Here is a 24,572-nt window from a genome sequence, read left to right as displayed (position 1 = left end):
TATTTTTGCTGCTCAGGTGCCACTAATTGTGGGGGCAAAGCAGTACGCAAGAGGGCGGGCTGGCAAACTCTGGGAAACGCCTGAGTTTGCAGAAGTCCTGAACGTCAGCAGAAGGGGGGGGAGGTAACCCCCAAAACACCCTCCTGAAGTGTATTTGGGGATCAAGGTGGATCTGACCACCGAGGGGGGCAACAGTAGAGTATTTTGGAGGGGCTCTATTTGCAGAGCTTCCTCCGCCTTTGCCAGTACAGGGGGCGGGCAAGTTGCCTCTTTCTTCCAGGAGAAAGAGACATCCCACTCACCCGCTCCCCCCCCCCCAAAAGATGGAGGGGTCCATGCAGATAGAGCCTGATAGTTTCCGTTCGCAGGGCTTCCTCTAGTGAAACGGAGCCCCCCGATCGCTTCTGGCTTGCGGGATGGGGGCTCCTTTAAACTTACCTGTTCAGGGGTCCGCAGATGCCTGCCCCTCAACGGAGACATAGGGCTCACTGTGATGGGGGGTCGGGAGAGAGAGCTGCAGCGGTTTCTCCCCACGCCCCATGGGTTGGGCCAAGGCAGCTTGCTTCAACATTGTGCTGTATCACCGAATTGCGAGGTTCAGCTGGTTATACATAGCGACTTCAAAAGCTGAGCGTCACCTCAGCCATCAGTGGTACCTTGGTTCTCGAACTTAATCCTTTCCAGGAGTCCGTTTGACTCCCAAAACCGTTGAAAAACCAAGGTGCGGCTTCCAATTGGCTGCAGGAGCTTCCTGCACTCAAGCGGAAGCCGCGTCGGACGTTCGGCTTCCGAAAAAAGTTCGCAAACCCAAACACTTGCTTCCAGGTTTGCGGCGTTCGGGAGCCAAAACATTTGAGTCACAAGGCATTCGAGAATCAAAGTAGGACTGTGTATATTTAGAAACCAGGGTGGGTGGGGTTAAAGCCGAGGACAGTGGGATGGTCTGGATGAGACCAAAAGATGCTTCCCTCCCTCACAGTTTACAGTCTTGTAACAATTCCTGCACTGCAGGGAGTTGGACAAGATTCTCCTCAGGCTCGCTTCCAACTCATGATTCAATGAATGCTCAGATAGGACTCCTGGGAAAATGTAAAGGACCCCTGGATGGTTAAGTCCAGTAGAATTTGACTATGGGGTGCAGCACTCATCTCACTTTTCAGGCTGAGTGAGCCAGCATTTGTCCGCGGACAGCTTTCCGGGTCATGTGACCAGCATGACTAAACTGCTTTTGTTACAATGGGACACCTTGACAGAAACCAGAGCACACGGAAATGCCGTTTACCTTCCCACCACAGCAATACCTATTTATCTACTTGCACCAGCATGCTTTTGAACTGCTAGGTTGGCAGGAGTTGGGACAGAGCAACGGGAGCTCCCCACCATCGCCTGGATTCGAACCGCCAACCTTCTGATTGGCAAGCCCGAGAGGCTCGGTGGTTTAAACCACAGCTCCTGGAAAGACATGGGTGAACTGGCAGGCGAAATACAGCCAGGAAGAAAAACAAGCAGAAAATAGATAATGGTGTTTGAAAGACTAGATCTCGTCTCGTTTGTACCATATGTAGAGATTTGTAGCAGCAGCCGCTTAAAGAAATCCTTAGTAGCATATTGTCTTAATATTCGCTTTATATCTGGGAAGCAGACGTTAGCCAAAAGAGTTTCACTTGCTTGATTGTTGTGCTTTCTCTACGGGGCGTAGAAATGTTTAAGGGGTGAAAGGAAGGTGCTAAAGGTAAAACTGCTCTTCACACTACAGCAATAACAGCAGAATGGTGCTATGAATAATCCTCCTGCTCTTGTTTTTCCCCCTTTCCTTTCCTTTTTTTAAATAGGAGGAGTACAAGATCTTACAAGAATTGTACAGTTTTAAGAAGCCTAACAGCAATTTGTCAGAGGTATGGGCCGGCGATAGCTCAGTGGGTAGAGACTCTGAATCTCAGGGTTGTGGGTTTGAGCAAGATTTCTATATTGCAGTCGGTTGGACTAAATCAGCTTTTCTCAACTTGTGGGTTGAACTACAACTCCCATCACCCCTAGCTAGCAAGGCCAGAGCTCAGGGGTGATGGGAGTTGTAGTCCAGCAACATATGGGGACCCACAGGTTGAGAACCGCTGGACTACATGAACCTCATGTTCCCTTCCAGTTCTATCATTCTGTGATTCTATGTATGGTTCCATCCAATGCATTCAAGGAGGAGGAGGGGTGAAAGGCAATTTGTATCGTTTTACCTCAGTTTATAAGCTGCGTGTTTGAGAAAGACAGGAGGGGAAAATACTTGGCAAACTTGGACTGTGATTATGCCAAGCTGACGGCTGTGAAGCAGGGCCTATGAAACGTTTTCCTCGCAAAATGTTTATTCAGTTTTCACAGAGTTTTGCCGCGGCTGTGAGTTTAATCTGCCAAAGTCCGTTTGCCAAGGGGAAACAGATAAAGAGGCGCCATTTTAATTCCCACACGCGCAAGGCAATTTCTCTCCCGAAATGCTTTGGATTTTGAGGCATTATTTATTTGTGTAACGTTTATGTTCAATCGGGTAGTCGTTTGTTTGAGGGCATTCCCGTTTCAGGAGCATTTATAGGCCACTCGCGGCCCCGCCCCTCGATAATTTTCCGTATTTTTCGCTCTATAAGACACACCAGACCACAAGACACACTTAGTTTTTGGATGAGGGAAACAAGAAAAAAAAAAATCTGAATCCCAGAATCCAGAACAGCAAGAGGGATCGCTGCGCAGCGAAAGCAGTGGTCCCTCTTGCTGTTTTGGCTTCTGGGATAGCTGCACAGCCTGCATTCGCTCCATAAGACGCACACACATTTCCCCTTCCTTTTTAGAAGGGAAAAAGTGAGTCTTATAGAGCAAAAAATATGGTAATTTTTTATTCAATTTTCAATCTCCGCACCAGGGAAGCCAGTTATCACCCCTGGCAGGTGGTTGGTAACTAGGGGAGTAATCCTACACATAAGAAGGTGGTAGAAAGCAAGCCAGCATAAATTTACACCAGATCCAAACAAGGTTACACTTTGCTTTAAAGGAGGACTTGCTAGACTGTGTCGAGAATCGCGTCCACCAGCTGGAAGACCTCGAAGCAGCTTTTGCTGACCTGTGCGACGATGACACGGAGGAGAACCTGCAGAGATGGGCTTCGAGTCCTGGGTAAGGGATCTTGAACGGCAGCTAAGAGAGTCGCTTCCTTTTGGGTTGGCAGATGTATGGAGAGGGTTAAATAAGAACTTTTTAACGCTGCCAGTGCTCCCCCGGTCGCAGATCAGAGTTAAAAGATGGGTTGCCAGTCTGAAAAAGGCTCAAAGGGCAGTCTGTCCACAAAACATGATAGCTGCCTAGCGGGACAAGATGTTAGGACACAACTTAAATAGCCATTTCTACCCCATCTTTTCAGCCAGTCCCGCAAGTCGGCTCACACAGTGAGCAAGGCCCGATGCCACTTAGCTGTGAGTAAGCCCCATTGAATGCAATGGGGCTTACTTCTGAGTAGGCACAGGGTTGGTGTTCTGCTGGCAGGTTGGGGGAGATTGACTGAGAGGCATTCGTTTCCAGAATCGGCACGAACGGAAAGAAGGGTCAAGAGTTTTGGCTGGTCGTTGAGTCTATTATAGTGGGCGCTAGCTGGGGGAACTTATCTTTGGACGTGCACAGTTCCTACAAGAGACACAGAGAGGTGGTTTGAACCAGTTTTGCTTTTCTGCTCTTACTGGTAACTTGTAGGTCACAGAGACTCTTACATGGGCTTTAAGCTCCCTTTTACTCTTTTGGAATGGAGTAAATACTATATATCAGGCCTGTCCAACCGGTCAATCGCATTCCACCGGTCAATCACAGGCTGTCCATGGTTGGTCCTGGTGATCTTGAGCGATTGACCCCCCCCCCCCAAAAGTTGAGCTTCCTCCCCCCCTAAAAAAAGCTGAACAACCTCAACAACTCTGGTCAATCCAACGGGTAGATCTTAAGGCAGCCCTGTTCAGGGAAGTTTTTAACGTGTGATTTTACTGTATTTTTTGTTTTTATGGAAGCCGACCAGAGTGGCTGGGGAGGCCCAGCCAGATGGGCGGGGTATAAATAATAAATTATTATTATTATTATTATTATTATTATTATTATTATTATTATTATTATTTTATAGTGGGAGTAGATTGCAGTCTCTTGGAAGTTGGACACCCCTGTTATATATTGTAACTTACGCATTTTATGACCGGCTTAAACAACTACTTGGCTGAGATTTGTCGCTTCCAGGAATGTTCTTATTGCCCCTTGTGTGCCACCGATCCCTAATTTGCTTCCAAGATAAGGAGCTGTGTTACTCTGCTGGTTCTGGGCTGTTTTAAAGCAACCGCAAGCAAACGTGTTGCTGGACCCAGTGATTTATGATATGGAGATCATAAAGCCTTCAGCATGACGCACCCCACAAAATCTGCTCCAGATGGAACCCCAAACCTCCAGAGATGATCTTTCAGGTGCACCTCGGGAGGTCGGGCTAGAGAGGAAGAGGAAGCTTCATTGCACGCAAAGAAGGCAGGAGAGCAGGAGACTCTTAATCTCGGGGTTGTGCGTTCAAGCCCCACATTGGGCAGAAGATGCCTGCATTGCAGGGGGTTGAACCTGGACTTGACATTCTTGGAGAATGCAATGCTTTTTAGGTGGAAGTAGTTCACACATTCAGCTGCAAGATGTCAGCAGGCACAGCATAATTCTAAACAACAATTTTGCACCCACTTAAATTACATTATTGTGCTTGAGTAATTTTTGTGTGTGTGCTGTTGCCTGGTTCTTGACACAGATATATGGGTGAATTCAGCAATAGTTATCCAGATTCTAGGGGTGGAAATACCCCTGAAATCTAACAACCCTCATTTGCATAATGGCTCATTATTAGTCTCGTTCATAACATTTGCAGAATATGATGCATGTGTGTTTTGTTATCACAGGATGAAACTTCTAGTCCAGCTTGTGCATAGTTTGAAAAATCGAATGGAAACTCCTGATTATGAAATGGTAAGTCTGTTTTATCAAATTTCAGGGCTGTACTTTGGGCCCATGGAACCAGATAGGGGCCACAACCTGAAAATCTAATCTCAGCTTTTTTGCTTACAACAACAACAACAACAACAACAACAATATTTATATCCCGCCCATCTGGCTGGGCTTCAACAACAACAATATTTATATCCCGCCCATCTGGCTGGGCTTCCCTAGAAACTCTGGGCAGCTTCCAACAAAATATTAAAATACAGTAATGCATCAAACATTAAAAGCTTCCCTAAACGGGGCTGCCTTCAGATGTCTTCTAAAAGTCTGGTAGTAGTTGTTCTCTTTGACATCTGGTGGGAGGGCGTTCCACAGGGAGGGCGCCACTACCGAGAAGGCCCTCTGCCTGGTTCCATGTAACTTTGGCTTCTCGCAGTGAAGGAACTGCCAGAAGGCCCTTGGCGCTGGACCTCAGTGTCTGGGTAGAACGATGAGAGTAGAGACACTCCGTCAGATATACTGGACCGAGGCCATTTAGAGCTTTAAAGGACAGCACCAACACTTTGAATTGTGTTTCATTCATTCATTTATTGCATTTTTACCCCACCCTTTTCTCCGCAATGTGCTCAAGGTGGCATATACAGTTCTTCTCCTTATTTTACCTCACACACCAACCCTTCGAGGTCGGTTAAGCTAAAAGGCAGCGACTGGCCCAGTGAGCTTTGTGGCCAAGTCGGGATTTGAACCCTAGTCTCCCAGATCCTAGTCCGACACGCTAACCACTGTACCACACTGGCTGGGCATGCGGCCCCTTTACCCAAATTAGCAAACCAAGTCTTCCGTTTGCGTTGGTATCAGAACTAGTGCCCCAGGCCAGCTCAGAGAACTGCGCTGAGCCACTTTGTGCAATCCATTTTTCAGGTCCACCAGGCTGGGCTCACGTGCGATTACTCCGAACTTCCTCACCACGTCAGCACGGAGGAAGAAATTGAGAGTCTGGTGCAGGCCGTCGAACGTCTCTTGAGGAACTTACCAAAGCCCACTCTTGTGACGATAGCCCGGTAAGATATGGTGGGGGTACTGTTTGGCCCAGATCCTGTTAACTCTTGCCCACCAGAGTAGTTTGCTATTAGAACATTAATTTGCTATTAGTCCTTTCATACTGCATCACGGTGTGTTACGCTGGTTTGACATCATCTGATAGGAAGTGCCTATAGAAGGTGGTGAATACAGCACAAGTTGTTATGGGCTGTCCCGTGAATCCGCTGGATGAAATAGCGGAAGAACGTTGCCTCAGGAGAGTGAGGAAAATTCTCAGGGATGATTCACACCCTGGTCGGCACTTTCTTGATCTCTGCCCTCGGGCAGAAGATATAGAAGCATGATTAGTCGCACCAACAGGGTAAAGAACAGCTTCTGTCTGTGGGCTGTTAGGCTGCTGAATGAAAAGATAACAACAGGGCAACTGACTTTCGGGTTTGGTGTGTGTGTGCGTCAGTAAACAAGGGGAATTAAGACTAAGAAATCTGAGTGGGGGGTGCTTGTGTAATCTCACTGTATACAAGTTGTACAAGTGACAATAAAGTATTTCAGTTCAGTTTCAAAGAATGAGTTATGTCAGGTCCCATAACTGTCAAGCTTTGGGGAATCTGATCCCCCCCACAGTAGCAGCCAAGAAGCAGAGAAACAATAAAAGTCCTTACCACATACCGGTAAATTTGTTAGCATTCACAGAGAGGGACGAAGGAAGTTCGACTTCCCTGAATAATGGTGGTTGCTCTGAGTAAAGCCCCTCCATCTCTTCTATTCTGTGTCATCCCTGCATCGGCTAAGCTGAGCTTTCTGCCTCTGAGCTTTCTGCTGTATCGCCCTCAACGCCCAGCTGGTTCTGGGAGAGAGGGGGTTAGGAATGCTTTCCAAAGACACTGAGTCTTTTCAGCTGTCTCTCCCCTGCTGCTGCTTGCTGTTCCTCTCCCAATATTTCCCAGCTTCTCCTCTCTGCCGCCTCTGAACTATGTCCTTCTGCAAACCACTCTTCTAAATCTATACAGTGGTACCTCGGGTTACATACGCTTCAGGTTAGAGACTCCGCTAACCCAGAAATAGTACCTCGGGTTAAGAACTTTGCTTCAGGATGAGAACAGAAATCGTGCTCCAGTGGTGCGGCGGCAGCAGGAGGCCCCATTAGCTAAAGTGGTGCTTCAGGTTAAGAACAGTTTCAGGTTAAGAACGGACCTCTGGAACGAATTAAGTACTTAACCCGAGGTACCACTGTACTGTCCTCCAGTTCTGAGGAAGGTTCAGGAGAAGGGGGGGGGCAGTCCCCTCTATTCCTCCTCAGTCCAGCCCCTAATAATATTAATAATAGCAACAACAACAACAACAACAATAATGTATTTATATCCCACCTTCCGCCCTCCCCAGCCAAAGCCGGGCTCAGAGCAGCTAACAACAGTAAAAATAACACAGTTTACATAAAATCACAATCAATTAATTGAAATACATTCTAAAATCAATTCATTCTAAAACCAATTCAGAATCAAATTAATGGCAACCATTGGGCTAGAGTTCTAGGAGGATTACAGAAGGGGGGGGGGGGACAGCCAAAGGCCTGGTGGAACAGCTCCGTCTTGCAGGCCCTGTGGAAAGATGTCAAGTCCCGCAGGGCGCTAGTCTTTTGTGATGATCGTTGGTTCCCAAAAGTGCAATTTTACTGCATGTCCGCCCAGACGTATGGGCCACAGAGTTCACTGGGGTGCACGCCCAGAAAAGCGTGTGTTGGGGTTATGGTCCAAGTCACCTCGGGGAGCAAGGAACGTTAGTGTGAGCGTTGAAATTCTGGCTTGGAAAAGAGACCGATGAGAATGGGATGATTAAACTACAACATTGTGCCATGCACTCCCTCCTTCTTCTTTTTTTACAGATCTAGTTTGGATGACTATTGCCCCGCAGAACAAGTTCAGCTCATCCAAGAAAAGGTCTTGAATGTTCTGCGCCTGGCGTACGGCAACCTGGAAGTTCATTTAGAGTACTTGGAAAATCCCTGTCCCGCTGGAACAGCATGATCGTTTGAGACAAAAACAACCGAAATAGTTTCTCTCTCTGCGCCATGGGATCCGTTTGGAAGCAGACAAAGGATTTCTTGTGAGGTTGGGTTGCGCTTGTGATAATCTCCACGCAGATCGTTTTATTTTGGTTTTTTTCCTCAACGCAATTTTCTGCTGCTATCGATTCTCGCGTTGACGCCTTTTGGGTTTGCCTAGAATAAAAATGACTGGGAAATGGCTCTTCCTATATTCCTGTAGGAGTCTCTCTGGACTGAGCCAGCCTAGCGTTTGAGATTTTGCTTAAACATAGTTGAATTCATTTCCCCAGTCAGTTGTAACCGAAAATACTGCTTCAAGATAAATTGCCGTTTGCTTAGAAGCGGTGACTATCCTGGCTGTGTGCCTCTGTTCCCGTTAGAATAACTTAACATAGTTTCATATTTCTGTCCCACGTTTTTTCAAAGGATCTTGGCCTTCAAGAGGAGGTCCTGTTTTACTCTGCGAACAACAGCCCTGTGGTCTAGGTTAGGCTGAAATAATATATTGTCAGAGACCCAGTGGAACAGGATTTAAATCCAAATGTCACCCAATGTCTTAAGTGTAACATCCCATCCTCTTTGCCACACTGACACATTTAAGTTTTTTAGCATCTATATTTTCTGGAACCCTAAGCATTCATGCTAGGAGGCAAGGCTTTGTACCTAAATATTTTGAGGGCAGGTTGCAAAGTGTGGCAGTAAACTGCTATTATTTGTGGTGAAAATGTGTGGTTTTATTTTAGAAGTGTAAAAGATGCCAACGGGTAAGTACCTCTTATTTACATTATAGAATATTTTTTTTAAAAGAAGTTGCTACTCCTGTGTCATTAATTTATTTGTTTACCACATTTTATAGGCTGCCCAGTAATATTCTCTGGATGGCTTACAGTATCAACAAAAAGTTACAACTACAAAAAAGAACCCAATAACAACACTGAAGTTTTAATTTTTTTAAAACGGGTAAATAAAAAGCCAAGCTGCTGCTCTCTCAGTCTGACAGGCAGATAAGGTTCGTTGGCATCTTTTCTTGACGTCAAAATGACTCCAGCTTAAGTGCCAGGTGAAGTTGCTGCTGCTGCTTTTCCCCCGCTTCTGCAACTGCTAGATTATATTTCTTGGAGAGAGTGATTCTCTCCCGAGCATTCAATAATAATAATAATTTATTATTTATACCCCGCCCATCTGGCTGGGTTTCCCCAGCCACTCTGGGTGGCTTCCAGCAAAAGATTAAAAATAAATTAAAATTTAAAAAATACATGAAAAATACATCATCCATCGTCTTCTAGGAACTTTGGGTCCAGAGATTCTCCAATTGTCAGAGACAGAGCTGGCGCATTAAGAGGGATGTTCAGCTTGGAAGAACTCAAAAGCACTTTGTCATCTCTGTAATGAAGGTGTGGTTATGGATTCGTAGTCTTCTCATAAAGAAGGACCTCCAATGATGGTTGCAGTGTTTGGGTTCATAAGGGGAGAGGTGATCCTTGAGGTTTTGTGGTCCTAAGCCAGATTGGCTCTGGCTCTCCGTGGTTTCAAATGGGAATCTTTCCCAGCCTTGGCTGGAGGCTGAATTTGGGGATTTCTTGTGGAAATCACATACTGTACCTCTGAACCCTTCCTTTGCATGCAAGTCTGGAGGCAGACATCAGGGACTTGCCCACAAAATACTAGTTGTGGCAATACCCGTTTCAGGAGATCAGTCTGTCTTGAGGTCACTTTTCCCCTCCAACTATATTAAAAAGAAAAGAAAATCAGGCGCAAGTATTATTCACCTACAGCGCTGAGGCTACTCCGTCTCCCTGCTTAGTTGGAAACAGGAGTGGAAAATAACAAACTAACAGTGATGGTCCTTGAGCATTATAATTTCAGAATGATGGAATTGCAATTCTTTATCAGTTCAGCAGGTGGGGTGCTTTACACAGGTTATCGATTTGCGCCGTCTCTTGGGGAGCGATGAGGTGCTTTGAGAAAGCACCTTTATAACTGCCTTATGTTCCGATTTAAAAGAGATTTGTAAGAACTACGCTGCGAAGGAAAGGAGCAATTGTCTCCCTCCATTTAGAACACACAAGCTGTGCAAGGAGAACATGGTCCACCACACATGTACATTGCAGACTGTGGATTGTTTGCTAAATATACTTCCCTTCTGTTCTCCTGGGGAAAAAACAGGTTGTGTTGGCAGGCACTTGGGTGAGAGTGTGCATCTGTTTTACTTGGAGATCCAAGTTTTGGCGAGTTAGGAGGCTGGCAAATGACATGTTCACTTTTGCCTTGAAGCTATTTGTTGGTTAAAAACCTGGGGAACAAATAAAAATTATTTGACATCCATTTACCGGGATTTCAAAGGCGGAATTGACATCTGGCGGGGAATCTCCAAAAGGTGGTGTTTTTTTGCCCTGGATCTCAAGCAAATCAATCGGAAAATTGTGGGGTTTTTGGTGGTTTTTTGAAATATGGCAACCCAAGGAGTCCATATTTCTTGCAGAATCTCCGGGAGTGATTGCTTAACGTTTTATTTTTGCAGCCACAGTTTGCAATGTATATCAAAAGCAAAGAAGAGATGAACTTTACCTACAGGATTTCCCATATGCATTGATTAAAACGTTAATAGACTACCAGTACCTTTCAGCCCCATATCTCAGATTGTCAGTGATGGTAAATCTTTTTGTGATTTTTAAAATAGCTAGACTGTTAAGCCCAGCGATTCTCTATAGCCCTTGTCAGGCATTCTGTATGCACAAATAATGAAACAAAAAACAAAAATTGTTTGAAGAAGATGCTGGCTCCAGGCACCCTGCCATACCTTCAGATGGAAAAGCTATTTTCTCGCCTTCGGATGGATGTGTAGAATTTGGGGGTTTCCAGAACTGGAAAAGGGGAAATTGTTCCAACCACAGAACTAAGACAATGGCCCGGTTTGCACTTAAGATTAAGCCAACAATGGAGAAGAGATCATGGCTTACTAGTCATCTAAACCTAGGCTTGTCGTTGGCCTTGCTCCAGGCCAACCAAGAGCCATAAACCCCCAAACCGTAAAGGCTGCCCTTGTGGGAAAACCCTGTGCAGCAGGAAACAAATTTTACCTGCATGAGGTTTCTTTGTTGCCAATTATTTTTGATTTCCCATCATTTCTAACAAATGGTCACAAAATTAATACGAATTCAAATACAAATGGAAAAGCTGACTTCCCACCCACCCCAGATGCCCCCTCTATTTTCCTCCCTCCTCTTGTTGTTGTTTAGTCGTTTAGTCGTGTCCGACGCTTCGTGACCCCATGGACCAGAGCACGCCAGGCACTCCTGTCTTCCACTGCCTCCCGCAGTTTGGTCAAACTCATGCTGGTAGCTTCGAGAACACTGTCCAACCATCTCGTCCTCTGCCGTCCCCTTCTCCTTGTGCCCTCCATCTTTCCCAACATCAGGGTCTTTTCCAGGGAGTCTTGTCTTCTCATGAGGTGGCCAAAGTATTGGAGCCTCAGCTTCAGGATCTGTCCTTCCAGTGAGCACTCAAGGCTGATTTCCTTAAGAATGGATAGGTTTGATCTTCTTGCAGTCCATGGGACTCTCAAGAGTCTCCTCCAGCACCATAATTCAAAAGCATCAATTCTTCGGCGATCAGCCTTCATTATGGTCCAGCTCTCACTAGAATAGCTTTTCCAACCATCATTTCTAAATATATTCATCCCTTCTCCCTACACATCCCCTGTTCAGTTGCCAATTTCTGCTAAGAGAAGTCTGTTGTGCAAACCTTTTGTTGTTTGGGCTGTTGGAGCGGAAGGCACCTAGAGTTACACCGTAGCATGATGTGCATAAATCAGCATATTTACAGCCCAGAGAGAAGCATAACCACCTTTTTATTCATCACGCCAAGCTATGGTTAATGTAAGGGTGGGGAACCTCTGACATTACAGATGCTGTTCGGCTATAACTCCCATCATCATTGGCCATACTGGTGATAAGTGATGGGCTGATTGACAAGTCGGTAAACGTAACATTAAACCAGCTCGCTCAGGTTTTACGTGTTAGATTTGCACCCACTTATTCCAAAGAATGAAAGATAAGTACCATATATCTTTGCTGAAAATATACCACATGTCAACATTAGCGGGAACATGCCTCATTTAATTCAGTCAACTTTTCCACCTTCTGTTGAGTTCATGGTTAGGTTTGTAGTGGTTGTTTTGTTGCTTATTCAGTCATGGATTATGAAACAACAAGCACAAGAGTTTAATAAAATTTGGGCATTGTGTTCAGTAGATGTTTGTATTCTGTGTTGTTGTTTTTTTCTCTTTAAAGGAAAAACAGGCGTCTCAACATTGGTAGATTTCGTAGTACAGAAAGCTTGCACAACCTATGAACAAAGATGACATATTACAAAATCAGAAAAATAATACAAACCTTTTAAATTTTTGGCATAGACATATTGTTTTTATCACCTAGGATACTAACTCATCCGGTGTTTTATTCCTTTATAGGAGCTCAGCATTACACTTAACTTTGCAGTTGTCTTTCTCTGGCAGACCAATCCAAACTTGATTGCTGTTAAGGGCACAGCTCCAGATCTGGTTGAAAAGCTGGTACCCTTAATACAAATTCTGATACCCTCAATACAGTTCTAAAGTAAAGGGAAACTATTCAGTTTCTTTTAGTTTTATTTTAAAAAAACAAACTATTTATTTACTATTGAATTGTTACAAAAAAAATTACAATGAATATCTGCAAATCTGTTTGTTTTTCTAAGAAAAAATACTCTTCCACTTTAAAGTACAACACTTAACAGACCAAAACTGAAACATAGGCAACATGTTTAACAGCAAGGGCCTACATGTAAATGAGTCACGAAATGGAGGGCTGCGTTAAATGTCCATAATTCGTTGACATACCAGTTCAAGCTCATATTTAGCAGACCCATTTTCATGCTTACGGTAGATGCCAAGAAAGAACTGGCGGACATTTCTGCACGGATGAAACCTTTCTGTATAAAATTTCAGTCTCCATTTAAAAAATAAATAAATGGTAAAACAGGGAAAGAAGAAAATGCCACTTTTTAATTTTTCTCCTCTGGACTTTTAGCAAATATTACAGGGATAGTCAACATGGTGCCTACTAGCTATTCTGCAGTGCAGCTCGTATCAGCCCTAGCTAGCATGTCCAATGTTCAGCGATGATGGAAATTTTAGGGCAACAACATCTGAACGGCTACCCCTGACATACGGCCATCACCTTTTCAAACCATCTGAGGTGAATGAAGATTTAGATGGTGCACAGAAATTATTATTATTATTATTATTATTATTATTATTATTATTAAGATGATGCACAGAAATATGGAAATGATTTGCCGTTAATCAGCATAAGCAGTCCCTCTAAAAAAACTGGTTCAGTTGCACCTGAAAAACCATCTGTTTTTAAAAAACAAAACAAAAACCTTATGTGCGAAGATCTTCTCTTTGTTTTCAAGAGAAATTGGGTTTATTTGCAGTTTACGTTTTGCTCTTTTGCAGCGATTTTGAGCTCCCACATTACCTGTAGGGGCGCGTGAGGCTGCCATTATAAAAAAGGGAAAGGGATACTCATGTACATTATAAAAAAAGGGGAGAGGATACTCATGGAGTTTTTTCTTTCCGTGGGAGATAACAGAGGAATCCTGGTAGCCCATATATCTGAATATCGGGCCTTGATCTCACTTCAGAAACAGGTACAATATTTGTGCGCAGACACAAGTCCTCCAGCAAATAACAAGGCCCCTTAGTAAATCTTGCATCGATATGTAGTCAGTTTTAATCCAGTCGTCTAGACTACCACTTAGTGAAACCTGACTTGCAACAATGATCAAAGTCTAATTCAACCAGCTTGAAATATGAATTCACTGTCTTTCTTCCTGTTGGTCAAAACGACTTCCCAAAATATTAACAAGTGATACCTGAGTTCTTTGGTGGGTGGGAGAAATGGATAGTAACTCTGTTCCAAAACAGGATGCAAAATCCTAAAAATAATCAAGTATATCAAATAGCAAAAAATATCAACCAATATATCGATTGCCCCGGATTTTTACAGTGCTATGATGTTCAAGATTGGAACATGCATGGCTTCAAGCTAAACTGGCTCTTCCAGGATGTTGGCTCTGTTCATCATCTTAAAGTAAACCATTATTGGTTCCCCTAAAGGTACCAACTTGGCTCCACAGGTATTTCACTCTGTTTCAGTGCCCTCTCCCGAACGGCCAGTTCCAGGCATTCCACAGTAGGTGGATACGTTTCAAGTTCAACTTTGTTAGCAAACAGTTGTGTACCGGATAGCAGCCACTCAAGGTCTCCAGTTCCATAGACACAAATGTCTCTTTTATAGTGACCTGTCAAGAGATAAAAGTACTTTCATCGGAAATAAAGAAGGTCATATAAAGAAGTAATTAGAGAAAAGAATGAAGAGTGCAAAGTCAACTTAATGGGGAAATCGTATTAAATGTGATGTAAATTGGTATTGATTAAAAAATTTGTAAAACTAATAAAAATGATTTGGCATACATTATTTGTATCCCATTGGGTTTTTAAAGGTGGAATTGATGTCTGGTAGCTAAAAGAAGCTCAACAATTTTGGGGTCTTCCTAAAAAAAACTTTTTGGGAGACCTGGTTGTGGCAACCCTATAACCCTACAATATGGCAACCCTATATTATGTGGGAATTAAACTCAAGGCGGGTTTTGCAGACAATCCTGAATTGTCTGCACAAGGCACTGCCTGTTAAAGTTTTAAAAAACGAATACCTTAATTTTCGCTCTATAAGACTCACTTTTTCCCTCATAAAAAGTAAGGGAAAATGTGTGTGTGTCTTATGGAGCGAATGCAGGCTGCGCAGCTATCCCAGAAGCCAGAACAGCAAGAGGGATCACTGCTTTCGCTGCGCAGCGATCCCTCTTGTTGTTCTGGCTTCTGAGATTCAGAATATTTTTTTCTTGTTTTCCTCCTCCCAAAACTAGGTGCATCTTATGGTCTGATGCATCTTATAGAGCGAAAAATACGGTAACTTTTACTCAGCGGACTTGCAGTTGCAGACTAAATATATGATGCAGGTAGGTGAATTAGGGGTGATTTAAGGGGTTTCCTAAAAATGTTGGCGTCCTCCTAAAAACATCTCGACAGCTTTCGTGGTGTCCTGGTTTTTACTTTTTGAAATATGGTCTTGACCACTCCTTTCAGAAGCAGCGTTTTTCTTCATGAAAATAGGTCATCAGACCACTTCTACCACAAGGCTTGGCTAATTACTATCTTTATAATATAAGATGCATCTCACTACCATCTTTATTTACATTGACTTGTGAGTTCTCCAAGCCACTAAGGTTGTAATTCTCAAGACCCTGACTGTGAAACATTATTCCATGAAAGTCAATGAGAGAAGTATGGCAGCCAAAAAATGAACGCAGAGTAACACTGTACATATATTCCCCCTTTCATGCAGGAATTGTTTGTATGCACTTTAGTGCACAAATTTGGGTGGAAATTTGGTGTAATCTGCAAGTTCATAACCTTGAACAATCATGCAAAAGGAGCCCCATTCAGCTTTCTCTCTGCATTTAATAACAACAATAATTTCTACCGTGCCCATCCGACTGGGCCTCCCTAGCTACTCTGGGCAGATTCCAACAGAAGGTTAAAAATACATTAAAACATCAGTTATTAAAACCTTCCCTAAAGAGGGCTGCCTTCAGCTGTCTTCTAAATGTCAGATAGTTGTTTATTTCCTTGACATCTGATGGGAGGGCGTTCCACAGGACGGGTGCCACTACCGAGAAGGCCCTCTGCCTGGTTCCCTGTAATTTCGCTTCTCGCAATGAGGGAACCGCTAGAAGGCCCTCGGCTGGAAGCGTGGTCATTCTCCAGATAGATATTAATAATACCCAGCTGATCATTTTTGGAACTGCACATTGCCCAGGAAAGAAACGGGACGGTGTCAGTGCTAGTGTTTCTGAGCCTAGGCACTGCAAGTTCTGAAATGCCACAAGTTTGTTTCCGAACCTCTTTGAAACCTTCATTAAACTGAAGGGTGTAACAGCCCAGTATAGACAGAGGTCATAGAATACAAGAAGGGTCCGCTCTCAGCGCTAGAGAGCAGAATGCCAAAACTGTGCATTTACCGTAACATCTCCCAACAGTTCCGTTGATCCATTTGATAGCTCTCAAGCCGCCCTCTCGTGTAGCATTTGGCATGGAGCCAGGGACGTCTGTTATTTGGAGAGAGTGCAAAACCAAAAGATGAGCCTTGTGAGGGCACAGCAGTTAATCTTAAAAGTGGCAGATGGTCTATTGAAAACATGGACATTTCATCATGCTTTGGGAGTTCTTATTTATCTCAGTTTCTCCCAAGGTAATTGGGATTTCATTTGAAATCCTTCCGTTTTGTCTGCATCATCTCGAGGGGTGGGGAGAGAAACAAACCTGTTTAATAAATATTATAAAAATTGTTTTCCTAAATTCCCAGGTGTACAAGCAAACCCTCTAAGTGCCCCTATTTTCCAGGGACGGTCCTGGATTTACAGAAGCTGTCCTGATTTACGATTTGATCCCAGAATGTCCCACTTTTCCTTAGGAACTCCCTATTTTCATCAAAGAAATGTTGGCGGGTATGGTAGGTAGAGAAAATACTGGATGGTGTCTAAATAGTAAAATTATTATCATCAGTTAGGACATCCCCATTTGCATCGGAGAAATGTTGGAGGGTATGTACAAGCAGTTTCTGTTTTGTCCTAATGACTTGTGAATCCAGCTGTTAAACAAACAGAAACATCCCTGTAAGAGAATGACCCGGAAAGAAATAACATCTCTGGCCATCGTGCATGTAGGTTTGAGGGATGATGCCCCAAGTCCCTTCCAATTCTTGGCCCCCTTTGCTGTTATATAAGAGGAGTTTACTGAACTAGTCAGACCAGTTTCTTTGTAAGATAGTGGCCTTAGCTGGCCACTTAAGTGTCCTCATCAATATCCCCAAGGAGTGAGCCAGGTTGCCAGAATGAGAAATAAGCGAGGGTGTCCCCTGAGCAAGTGGATGGGATTTGGCTCCCACTCACTTAGCTGTCCGGAAGAGAGAACAACAGGAGTGTGCAGCATGGAAGCTCTGGTCAAAACAGGCAGAAAAGCAGGTGGCACAAGGTGTTTTGTGGCAGCCATGGAGCGTTGATCAACTGGAGCCAGGATGTGGTGAAGGCATCTGTGATGGCCTGGGATTCGGACTCGGAGGCTGAACCTGAGGAATCCCAGCCTGCACAGGATTCCCCGCCTCCAGAACCAGCTGAGCCGGGGCTGGGGCTTGAGCCTGAAGGGTCCTCACCTGTGCTGGATCCTCAGGTGCAGGCACCAGCTGAGTCTGCTCTGGCTCCTGAGCTGATGGAGGACCCACTGCCTGCAGGTGCTCCACTCTCAGCCCCATCAGAGGAAGCTGAGGTCGCCTCTGGGTCCGGTAACCCTCCAGCCTCTCCTGAGCTGCAGAGGCTCAGGGCAGAGAGATGGAGGGAACTAAGTTCCCACAGGAGGAGTGCTCACCTCCAGGCCAGGAGAGGCGAGTCACCTGAGGACCGGGGCCGCCCTATGCCTCGGGGCAGATAAAAGCCAACCAGCCCCAGTCCCAAGTTGCGGGAGCAACATGGTTGGTATCCAGTTCCTGCCTGCACCCTGTCCTGCCGGAGCACCTGACCTCACCCAACTCCCTGCCTTGGATCCAGCTTCAGCTTTGATGGACTGCCTCCATACTGCACCTTGGACCTCGGACTGGACTCGGACCTCACCTCACGGTTAACCCATGGAACCAGCACAGTATCACTTGAAAGGATGCAGGAATATGCAGCTGTCCCATATGGGGATCGAACCTGCAACCTTGGCATGACCAGCACCACGCTCCAACCAATTCAGCTCCTTGAGAACCTGTGCAACTTTAGATCCGACAACAAACCCCAGCCAACAAAATCAGAATCGGTTGGATGTTGCTACGTACCTGGTATCCTATTGAGTGTTGTCCAGTATTGTTCGTCTGGACTAAAGGTGTCCTGGGACCATTCTAGCAAATCGAGGGCCCGTTCATCAGAGAAAATAAACTCCACAAAGGGCCTTGTTAGGGCAACGTATGAAGAGCCACGGTAAAGAGTCAGATTGTGGGGCACTTCTGATTTCAAATACATGGTGCTTAGCATTTGAATTGGATATTCTCCGTCATGATCTCCAAGACATGGTTTGAAAGAATATTTGGTCCTCACGGTATAAGGATCTACAAGGGGAACTCCAGGTGTGATGTTTTTCCCGTTAAATTTTTTCAGCTTCCGGACAATTTCCTTGTTGGTTTTCAAGGGGAAGTCTTGGCCGCAGAGGTTGAGGAGATACTTCCACCGAACCGTGGACCTCAGGAGGTCCTTCATGCAGTTCAGGTCAGCCTGGAGCCTGGTTATCCCCGTGTAAATGACCACCTCCGCTTTCGACACGAGGAAGGCGTTGGGAAAGCAATCGACCAGCTTCTTCACATCTTGCTGGTACCCGTCAGGTGCCTTCTTATCCACGTGGATGCAGTAAACGTTGTGGGGCACGTAAATGGCTCGGAAGACTCGTTCAAAGGTACCAAATTCTTTGTGGATGGTGATGGCGTACGCTATGGGGAAGCCGGCTTCCTCTGCAGACAGGGTTTTCGTGAGGTAGTGACTGCTGGCCACGTAATCTTTGCAAGAAGACGACTTCCCGAAAGAGGTGCGGAAGTGTTTCCCCCAGATAAACGCTCTGTCCTGCTCTGCCAGAGACCTGCAATGATCCTGGAGGAAATCACCTTCCCAAGATTTCTGCGTCTGCTGCCGTTGTTTAGAGAGAACGGGACGCTGGCGATCCAGAACAAGCAGAACTGCCAAGCCGCTCAGGGAAAGAACGGCAGAGATGCAACAAGCCTTCCGAGAGAGCATCGTCTCTAGGGAAATTAACGCTGCTTTTGTCACAGCGAACACCAGTGGAAGGTGCTCCGCCTGTGGCCCTCAGTTGTTAATTTGGCAACGTGCTTCTGCTGCCCTGCATCGTTTTGTTTCTGTCCACCGTCCCAAGATGGCAGGGTAGTTTTTGCCTCAGCTGGCTGCTAAGCAAGCAGCTCTACTCGCCTATCCGCAGGGATCCGAGCCGAACACACCATTGATCCGAGCAGAGCACACCATCGGCCACAAAGGCTGAAGGGAGAGACTGGAATCCTCCTTGATTCTTCAGTTCTTCCCCCAAAGTTCAGTGGCTCCACCTCACCCGTGAAAGGGCACTGTGCTCCTGAGTTATGGGACAAAAAGGAACACAAACCAATATGAAGTCTTGAAAATGTGATACTCCAGTAGGAAGGAGATGGGGTGGGTCAGAGAATAGCATGCAGAAGCAATGGGGTTCCTCTGAAGCAAGGGTGTTGGAAGAAAAGCTTCTGGAGCAATTCCTTACTTCATTTATTGGGGGGGGGGGAGGCAGAGGGAAAATACGCCTGTGGCAAAAAACAAAAAAGGTAGAATTTGAATGTTAGAACAAAGATTGGCAAAACAAGGATAGGTGCTGTGTCTTCAAATATTTGGTGCTGACCTTTAAAGCCCTGAATGGCCTCGGTCCTGTATACCTGAAGGAGCGTCTCCACCCCCATCATTCAGCCCGGACACTGAGGTCCAGCGCCGAGGGCCTTCTGGCGGTTCCCTCCCTGCAAGAGGTGAGGTTACAGGGAACCAGGCAGAGGGCCTTCTCGGTAGTGGCGCCCGCCCTGTGGAACACCCTCCCATCAAATGTCAAGGAAATAAGCAGCTATCCTATTTTTAAAAGATATCTGAAGGCAGCCCTGTTTAGGGAAGTTTTTATTATTTAATGCTGTATTGTTTTTAACACTCCATTGCGAGCCGCCCAGAGTGCCCGGGGAAAATCCTGGCTCAGAAATGGAAACTACAGGAACTTCCAACATTGGAAGAAAGGAGGAGTAAGATGGTGGAATATGTAGAGTTAGTAAAGCTGACGGGGAAGATCCAGAATCAGCGCGACGAACTGTTTCAAAAGGACTGGAGCAAATCTATATTATATATGAAAGAACATTGTAAACATCTGAAAACGTTTGTAGGTTTGAGTTGAAATGTTTCGTAATGAGAATATAAGGAACTGACTTACATTTAATGAGGGAAAATAAAAAAACAAGAGAGAAAGTAAAAAAGTCATAGAAATGCTAAGAAAAATGTAAGCATGTATGGAAGTCAAAAAGAGGGGCGGGGGGAGGTCGATGCTCTGTCAGAGCAATGCTTAGACTTACTGAATTATGTATTAAAACTGTGATTATGATAAAACTGAAAACGTAATAAAAAATATTATTTTTTTAAAAATGAAAATGTTCCACATCAATTCTAAGTTCCTTAGGGCTTCAGAAAGTAAAATAAAATAATACTCCAGTGAGATGTGGAAAGATACAACACAGGACAGGGTGGGTCACCTCAGGCTGGAGTTGGGGGGGGGGGGTAATGTAACCGTTAAGGCCTATGTATCTTCCACCCCAAGCCTTGCCCTCTTCTCAGGGCCACATCTGTCGCTGGGGCCTATCCTGCGCTCAACTCCCCCCCCCCCCAAGTGAAACGTATGTTTTCAACTGTGATCCTGCTTCTTACTTGCTTTTCACAGAGAAATGGGGAGGAGGGCATACCTCTGCCTTTTTCAGGGCTGCGCAGCTTAATGTGCACAGGGGAAGATTTGCATCCATTGCTCTGCCCTTAATAAATCCATCCACATGGGACCACGTCCACCCCTGCCTTGCAACAGCAGCAGCCGCCAAGACCTCACTGGAAGGCTGCACACAAGGAAATGCAGTTTGGTGGGCTGAAGAAGATTATCACTGGTCCAGGAGAAGAACTTTTAAAGAAGTGGGGGAAAGGGGGAGCTTGCATTTCAGCAAACCAAAAACTGGTTCTCTCACTTGGGTGTCTGCAGGGGTGGAAAGTGTAGCCCAAGTGTAGCTGGAAAAGGTTTTTGCATGTTCCAAGGATCCCAGGACTGTGTCCGGGGATGATCCTATGGGGCAGGCAAAAAAAGACATTTCTTACACACAAACAGAGACCTATGTCCTCTCCCTCCCACCCACCCCCCCGCCCCGAACTTGCTGCTGCAGGGAAACTAGGCAGTTCTAGCGCGCACACAAACAGCAAGGGATTCTCAAAAGAGACGTTGGAGGCTATTCCCAGCAGGGAAACTGGCTGAAAATCGTTCTCTCAGGCCTGGACTCTGTTTGAGGAGCTGTCTTAGTTGTAGGACACGCCTTGCCCCACGGCTTACAATCAAAAAGACATGGTGACACACAAGGGGGAGAAGCAAGCTAAGGCATTATTTCTTAAAGTTAGGGTGGGAGCATCATATATATATATATATATATATATATATATATATATATATATATATATATATACACACACACACACACACACACCCACACACCCACCCTGTGTATAAGATTTGGGGGGACTCAAAATTAAGAAAATGGGGGGAGATTGTCCCCGTGTATAAGACTACCCCCCCCTTTAACATTATTTTTTAGTTAAAAAAAAACAACCCTAGTCTTACACACGGAAAAGTACGGTATATGCATACTCAAAAGGGTAAGTCGATTACAAAGTGGAATGGGAAATGGAAACCAAAAAAGGGTGGAGTCAAGGGATTCAGGGAATCCTAAATGCAAGGTGACTGATATGTTTTAACTGGAATTTATTATGTAAAATTTGCATATATATATACACACATATCTGTGTGTATGTGTATGTGTATACACACACACACACACACACATATATATATTGCCCCTTGGGTCTGCTTGCCTGTAGCCATGTTAACATGTAAATTTTTCCCACTGACCCAGGATTTGAAGGAGACAGTCCAAGAGCTGGGAAAAGGAGGAATATAATATAGATAGATAGATAGATAGATAGATAGATAGATAGATAGATAGATAGCCCTGGGGCAACGGGAACAGACCGGCACTGGGCACCAGATCACATAGATTTTGGCAATACTAATGCCGTCTTCTCTCACATGTTGCAACAGCGCAACTGATTATGTTTGCACTGTAATGAGCAATTACCTAATTCCCACTTCTTGGACCAAGACATGAAACTGAAAGAGGTCTTGGGCGGGCAGCAGCAGCAGTTGTGTCCTGAATACTGCAAGTTCAGCACACTCGAATCCTGGATCAGTTTGCAGCAAATAATAAACCACGTGATTTGAGCACCCCGCAGATAACAGGCGTTATCTCGGCAGTGGTGCCCTCCCTACGGAAAGCCCTCCCATCAGATGTCAGAGAAGTAGAGAATTGCACAACTTTTAGAAAGGCAGCCCTGTTCCAAGTTTTGAATGTCTGTGACATTTTATTATTTTTAATATTTTGCTGCAGGCCGCCCAGAGTGGCTGGGCGGGGGAAGAAGAAGAAGGAGAAGGAGAAGGAGAAGGAGAAGGAGAAGGAGAAGGAGAAGGAGAAGAAGTAGTTGTTTACTCACTTGGAAACAACTCAGGGCCTCAGGGTCTTGATTCTCACTTGAAAGGCAATAAACACAGAACCGAACAGGGGAGCAGAAGCCCAAGAATACTAGGGCGGAGTCTTTAGGCTTGCAAGCCAAAGCAGTGCAGAATTTAACCCCTTTCATCTTTCCATTGCTACAAATCAGCACAGCAGCTGGCCCTAGGCATGGTGCAGGCTGCAGAAAACCAGTATTGGGAGGGGATAGGTCGCGCCAATATTGATCAGGTTTGAGCTGGGGCAATAGCACTGAGGAAGGGGTTCAAGCAGAAGTATACAAATCACACCCTTCCCATGTGTTACAAAGACCAAACACTGCAGCAGTTTGCGCGTTAGCTTGGCTGAGTCCTGCTTTTTGCCCTGGGGAGCAATGTGCATGATATGCCAACATCTATCTTAGCATTAATAATCTGTACACGCCGCAGCTTTGAGTCAGACCTTGGTGCTTCAATAATTTAAGCGAGTTTCATTTGGCCTGTTTGTGAACCCCTGGTGATGTTTCCTGATGCTTCTTCGCTGCTATTGATTTTGCCATGCCCGGAATACGTATCTGGGCATTCTCTTAGACGAGCTAGAAACCGTCCGACTTTGAAGAAGTACCTTAAATACCTCCCGGTTTAATTACACAGCAAGAGGAAATGTTTTCTAGAGGAAATGAATGAGGCAAGACTTGGAATAATGAAGATGTTTTGGTCTGCTCGCAAGCAAATGTTTTCTTAGCTTGTTCTCAAAAAAACCCCCACAATATTTCTAAAGGTCAGTTTTCCTCACTGTGCAACCAGGACTGAGCTGTCGGATGAATGGAGCTTCCCTCCAGCCACCTCCAAGCATACAAAAAGCTATTTAATATGAAAGTCTTATTGCAGGTGTTAATATTGCACAGTTTGAAGCGACTGGAAGCATAAGAACTGACTCCTTTTGGAAGAAATAATTGTCCAGGCCCATGAAAATATTATTCAAAGTTTACTTGCAGAACTCCTCAGAAACAAAACAGGAACATCAAATGATACATCCAATAATGTCCATGCAATACCTTCTGCTGTCCAGCAAAGGCTCAGCACCTTAGAAAATACGAAATAATCCAAACAGACCTTCTCTACATCGCTTGATCCCACACTACCTGCAGGGGTGACAAGCAAATTAGTCCTAAGACTTTAGAAAACCTGGGTGTTTATTTCCCCCAACCCCGAACTAAATGCAAACAGTATTACTTAAACTGGTTATAAATCTAAACGTCAAGTTTCTCTTGTTGAAGGTTTGCATTTGAAAGGAAAAAGGAACCCCTGGATAAATAGGGTCGGCAGTAACTCGTTTTGTTTTGTATTTAAAAGGATATATAAAGCATGTGCATTATAGTATCTCATAACGATGTGCAGAAAACCAAAAGTATAAAACTTAGGCAGTGAATATAACAGCTCTACACTAGAAGATAGGGCTGCCATACCTGGGATTTCAAAGGAGGGATTTCAAGCTTTTGGTTAGGCAATTGTGACAGTAATTTCAGTTATGGCACTTAGGGTTTGCCACACGTCCAGATTTTCCCCAGACGTTACCAGGATCCAGGGGGGATTTCCGAAAGTTGGTGCTTTATCCTGGATCTTAAGCATGGCAATCAAAAATTTGCGGGGGGTGGCATTTTGTTTTTTTACAAAGCTCCACAACTTTGGGGTTTAAACCATGAGAACAGCAAGTATGTTGTGTTGTGCTGCTGTCTGCAACAGTTTAGCTAAAGGTAAAGGACCCCTGACAGTTAAGTCCAGTCGCGGATGGCTCTGGGGTTGCGGCACTCATCTCGCTTTACTGGCTGAGGGAGCCGGCGTTTGTCCGCAGACAGTTTTTCCAGGTCATGTGGCCAGCATGACTAAGCCGCTTCTGGCGCAACGGAACACCGAAACCAGAGCAGCGCACGGAAACGCTGTTTACCTTCCCGCCAGAGTGGTACCTATTTATCTACTTGCACTGACATGCTTTCGAACTGCTAGGTTGGCAGGAGC

General features: G+C 45.0%; 2 protein-coding genes across 3 annotated transcripts in view; one reads left to right on the top strand and one right to left on the bottom strand.

Annotated features, from left to right (window-relative positions):
- The window catches only part of LOC309348049 (UPF0489 protein C5orf22 homolog), a 19,954-nt gene extending 7,635 nt beyond the window's left edge, over window positions 1-12,319 (top strand). The window contains exons 5-9 of the mRNA XM_081873119.1: window positions 1,833-1,895; window positions 3,032-3,153; window positions 4,941-5,007; window positions 5,902-6,041; window positions 7,904-12,319. Of these exons, the coding sequence (XP_081729245.1) occupies window positions 1,833-1,895; window positions 3,032-3,153; window positions 4,941-5,007; window positions 5,902-6,041; window positions 7,904-8,045 (534 nt within the window). The 3' untranslated portion in view covers window positions 8,046-12,319. The remainder of the gene's footprint in view (window positions 1-1,832; window positions 1,896-3,031; window positions 3,154-4,940; window positions 5,008-5,901; window positions 6,042-7,903) is intronic.
- On the bottom strand, window positions 9,887-24,572 carry LOC309348060 (N-acetyllactosaminide beta-1,6-N-acetylglucosaminyl-transferase-like). 2 transcript variants are annotated; one of them, XM_081873137.1, is made up of 4 exons: window positions 22,567-24,572; window positions 18,043-19,334; window positions 16,193-16,279; window positions 9,887-14,413 (listed from the first exon to the last, which is right to left on the bottom strand). In XM_081873137.1, exons 2-4 carry the CDS (start codon window positions 18,986-18,988, stop codon window positions 14,223-14,225), a joined length of 1,224 nt encoding a protein of 407 aa, XP_081729263.1. In that variant the 5' UTR covers window positions 18,989-19,334; window positions 22,567-24,572; the 3' UTR covers window positions 9,887-14,222. The 2 variants fall into 2 exon arrangements, with proteins under 2 accessions (XP_081729263.1, XP_081729264.1); XM_081873138.1 differs by lacking the exons at window positions 16,193-16,279; window positions 22,567-24,572 and having other exon boundaries at window positions 18,043-20,407.

The sequence above is a fragment of the Podarcis erhardii genome (genome assembly GCF_964252035.2).
Source record: "Podarcis erhardii genome assembly, chromosome: 8".
Classification (NCBI taxonomy): domain Eukaryota; kingdom Metazoa; phylum Chordata; class Lepidosauria; order Squamata; family Lacertidae; genus Podarcis; species Podarcis erhardii.
The sequence above is the reverse complement of the archived record's forward strand: the minus strand, read 5'-3'. Positions and strand labels throughout refer to the sequence as shown.

Excerpts from the sequence above, each read along its gene's own strand:
- LOC309348060 (XM_081873137.1), bottom strand. The coding sequence starts at position 18,988 with ATGCTCTCTCGGAAGGCTTGTTGCATCTCTGCCGTTCTTTCCCTGAGC. Across the intron at positions 16,280-18,042 it reads AACACTCAATAGGATACCAG|ACGTCCCTGGCTCCATGCCA; the intron begins GTACGTAGCAAC and ends TCCAAATAACAG. Across the intron at positions 14,414-16,192 it reads AACTGTTGGGAGATGTTACG|GTCACTATAAAAGAGACATT; the intron begins GTAAATGCACAG and ends ATCTCTTGACAG.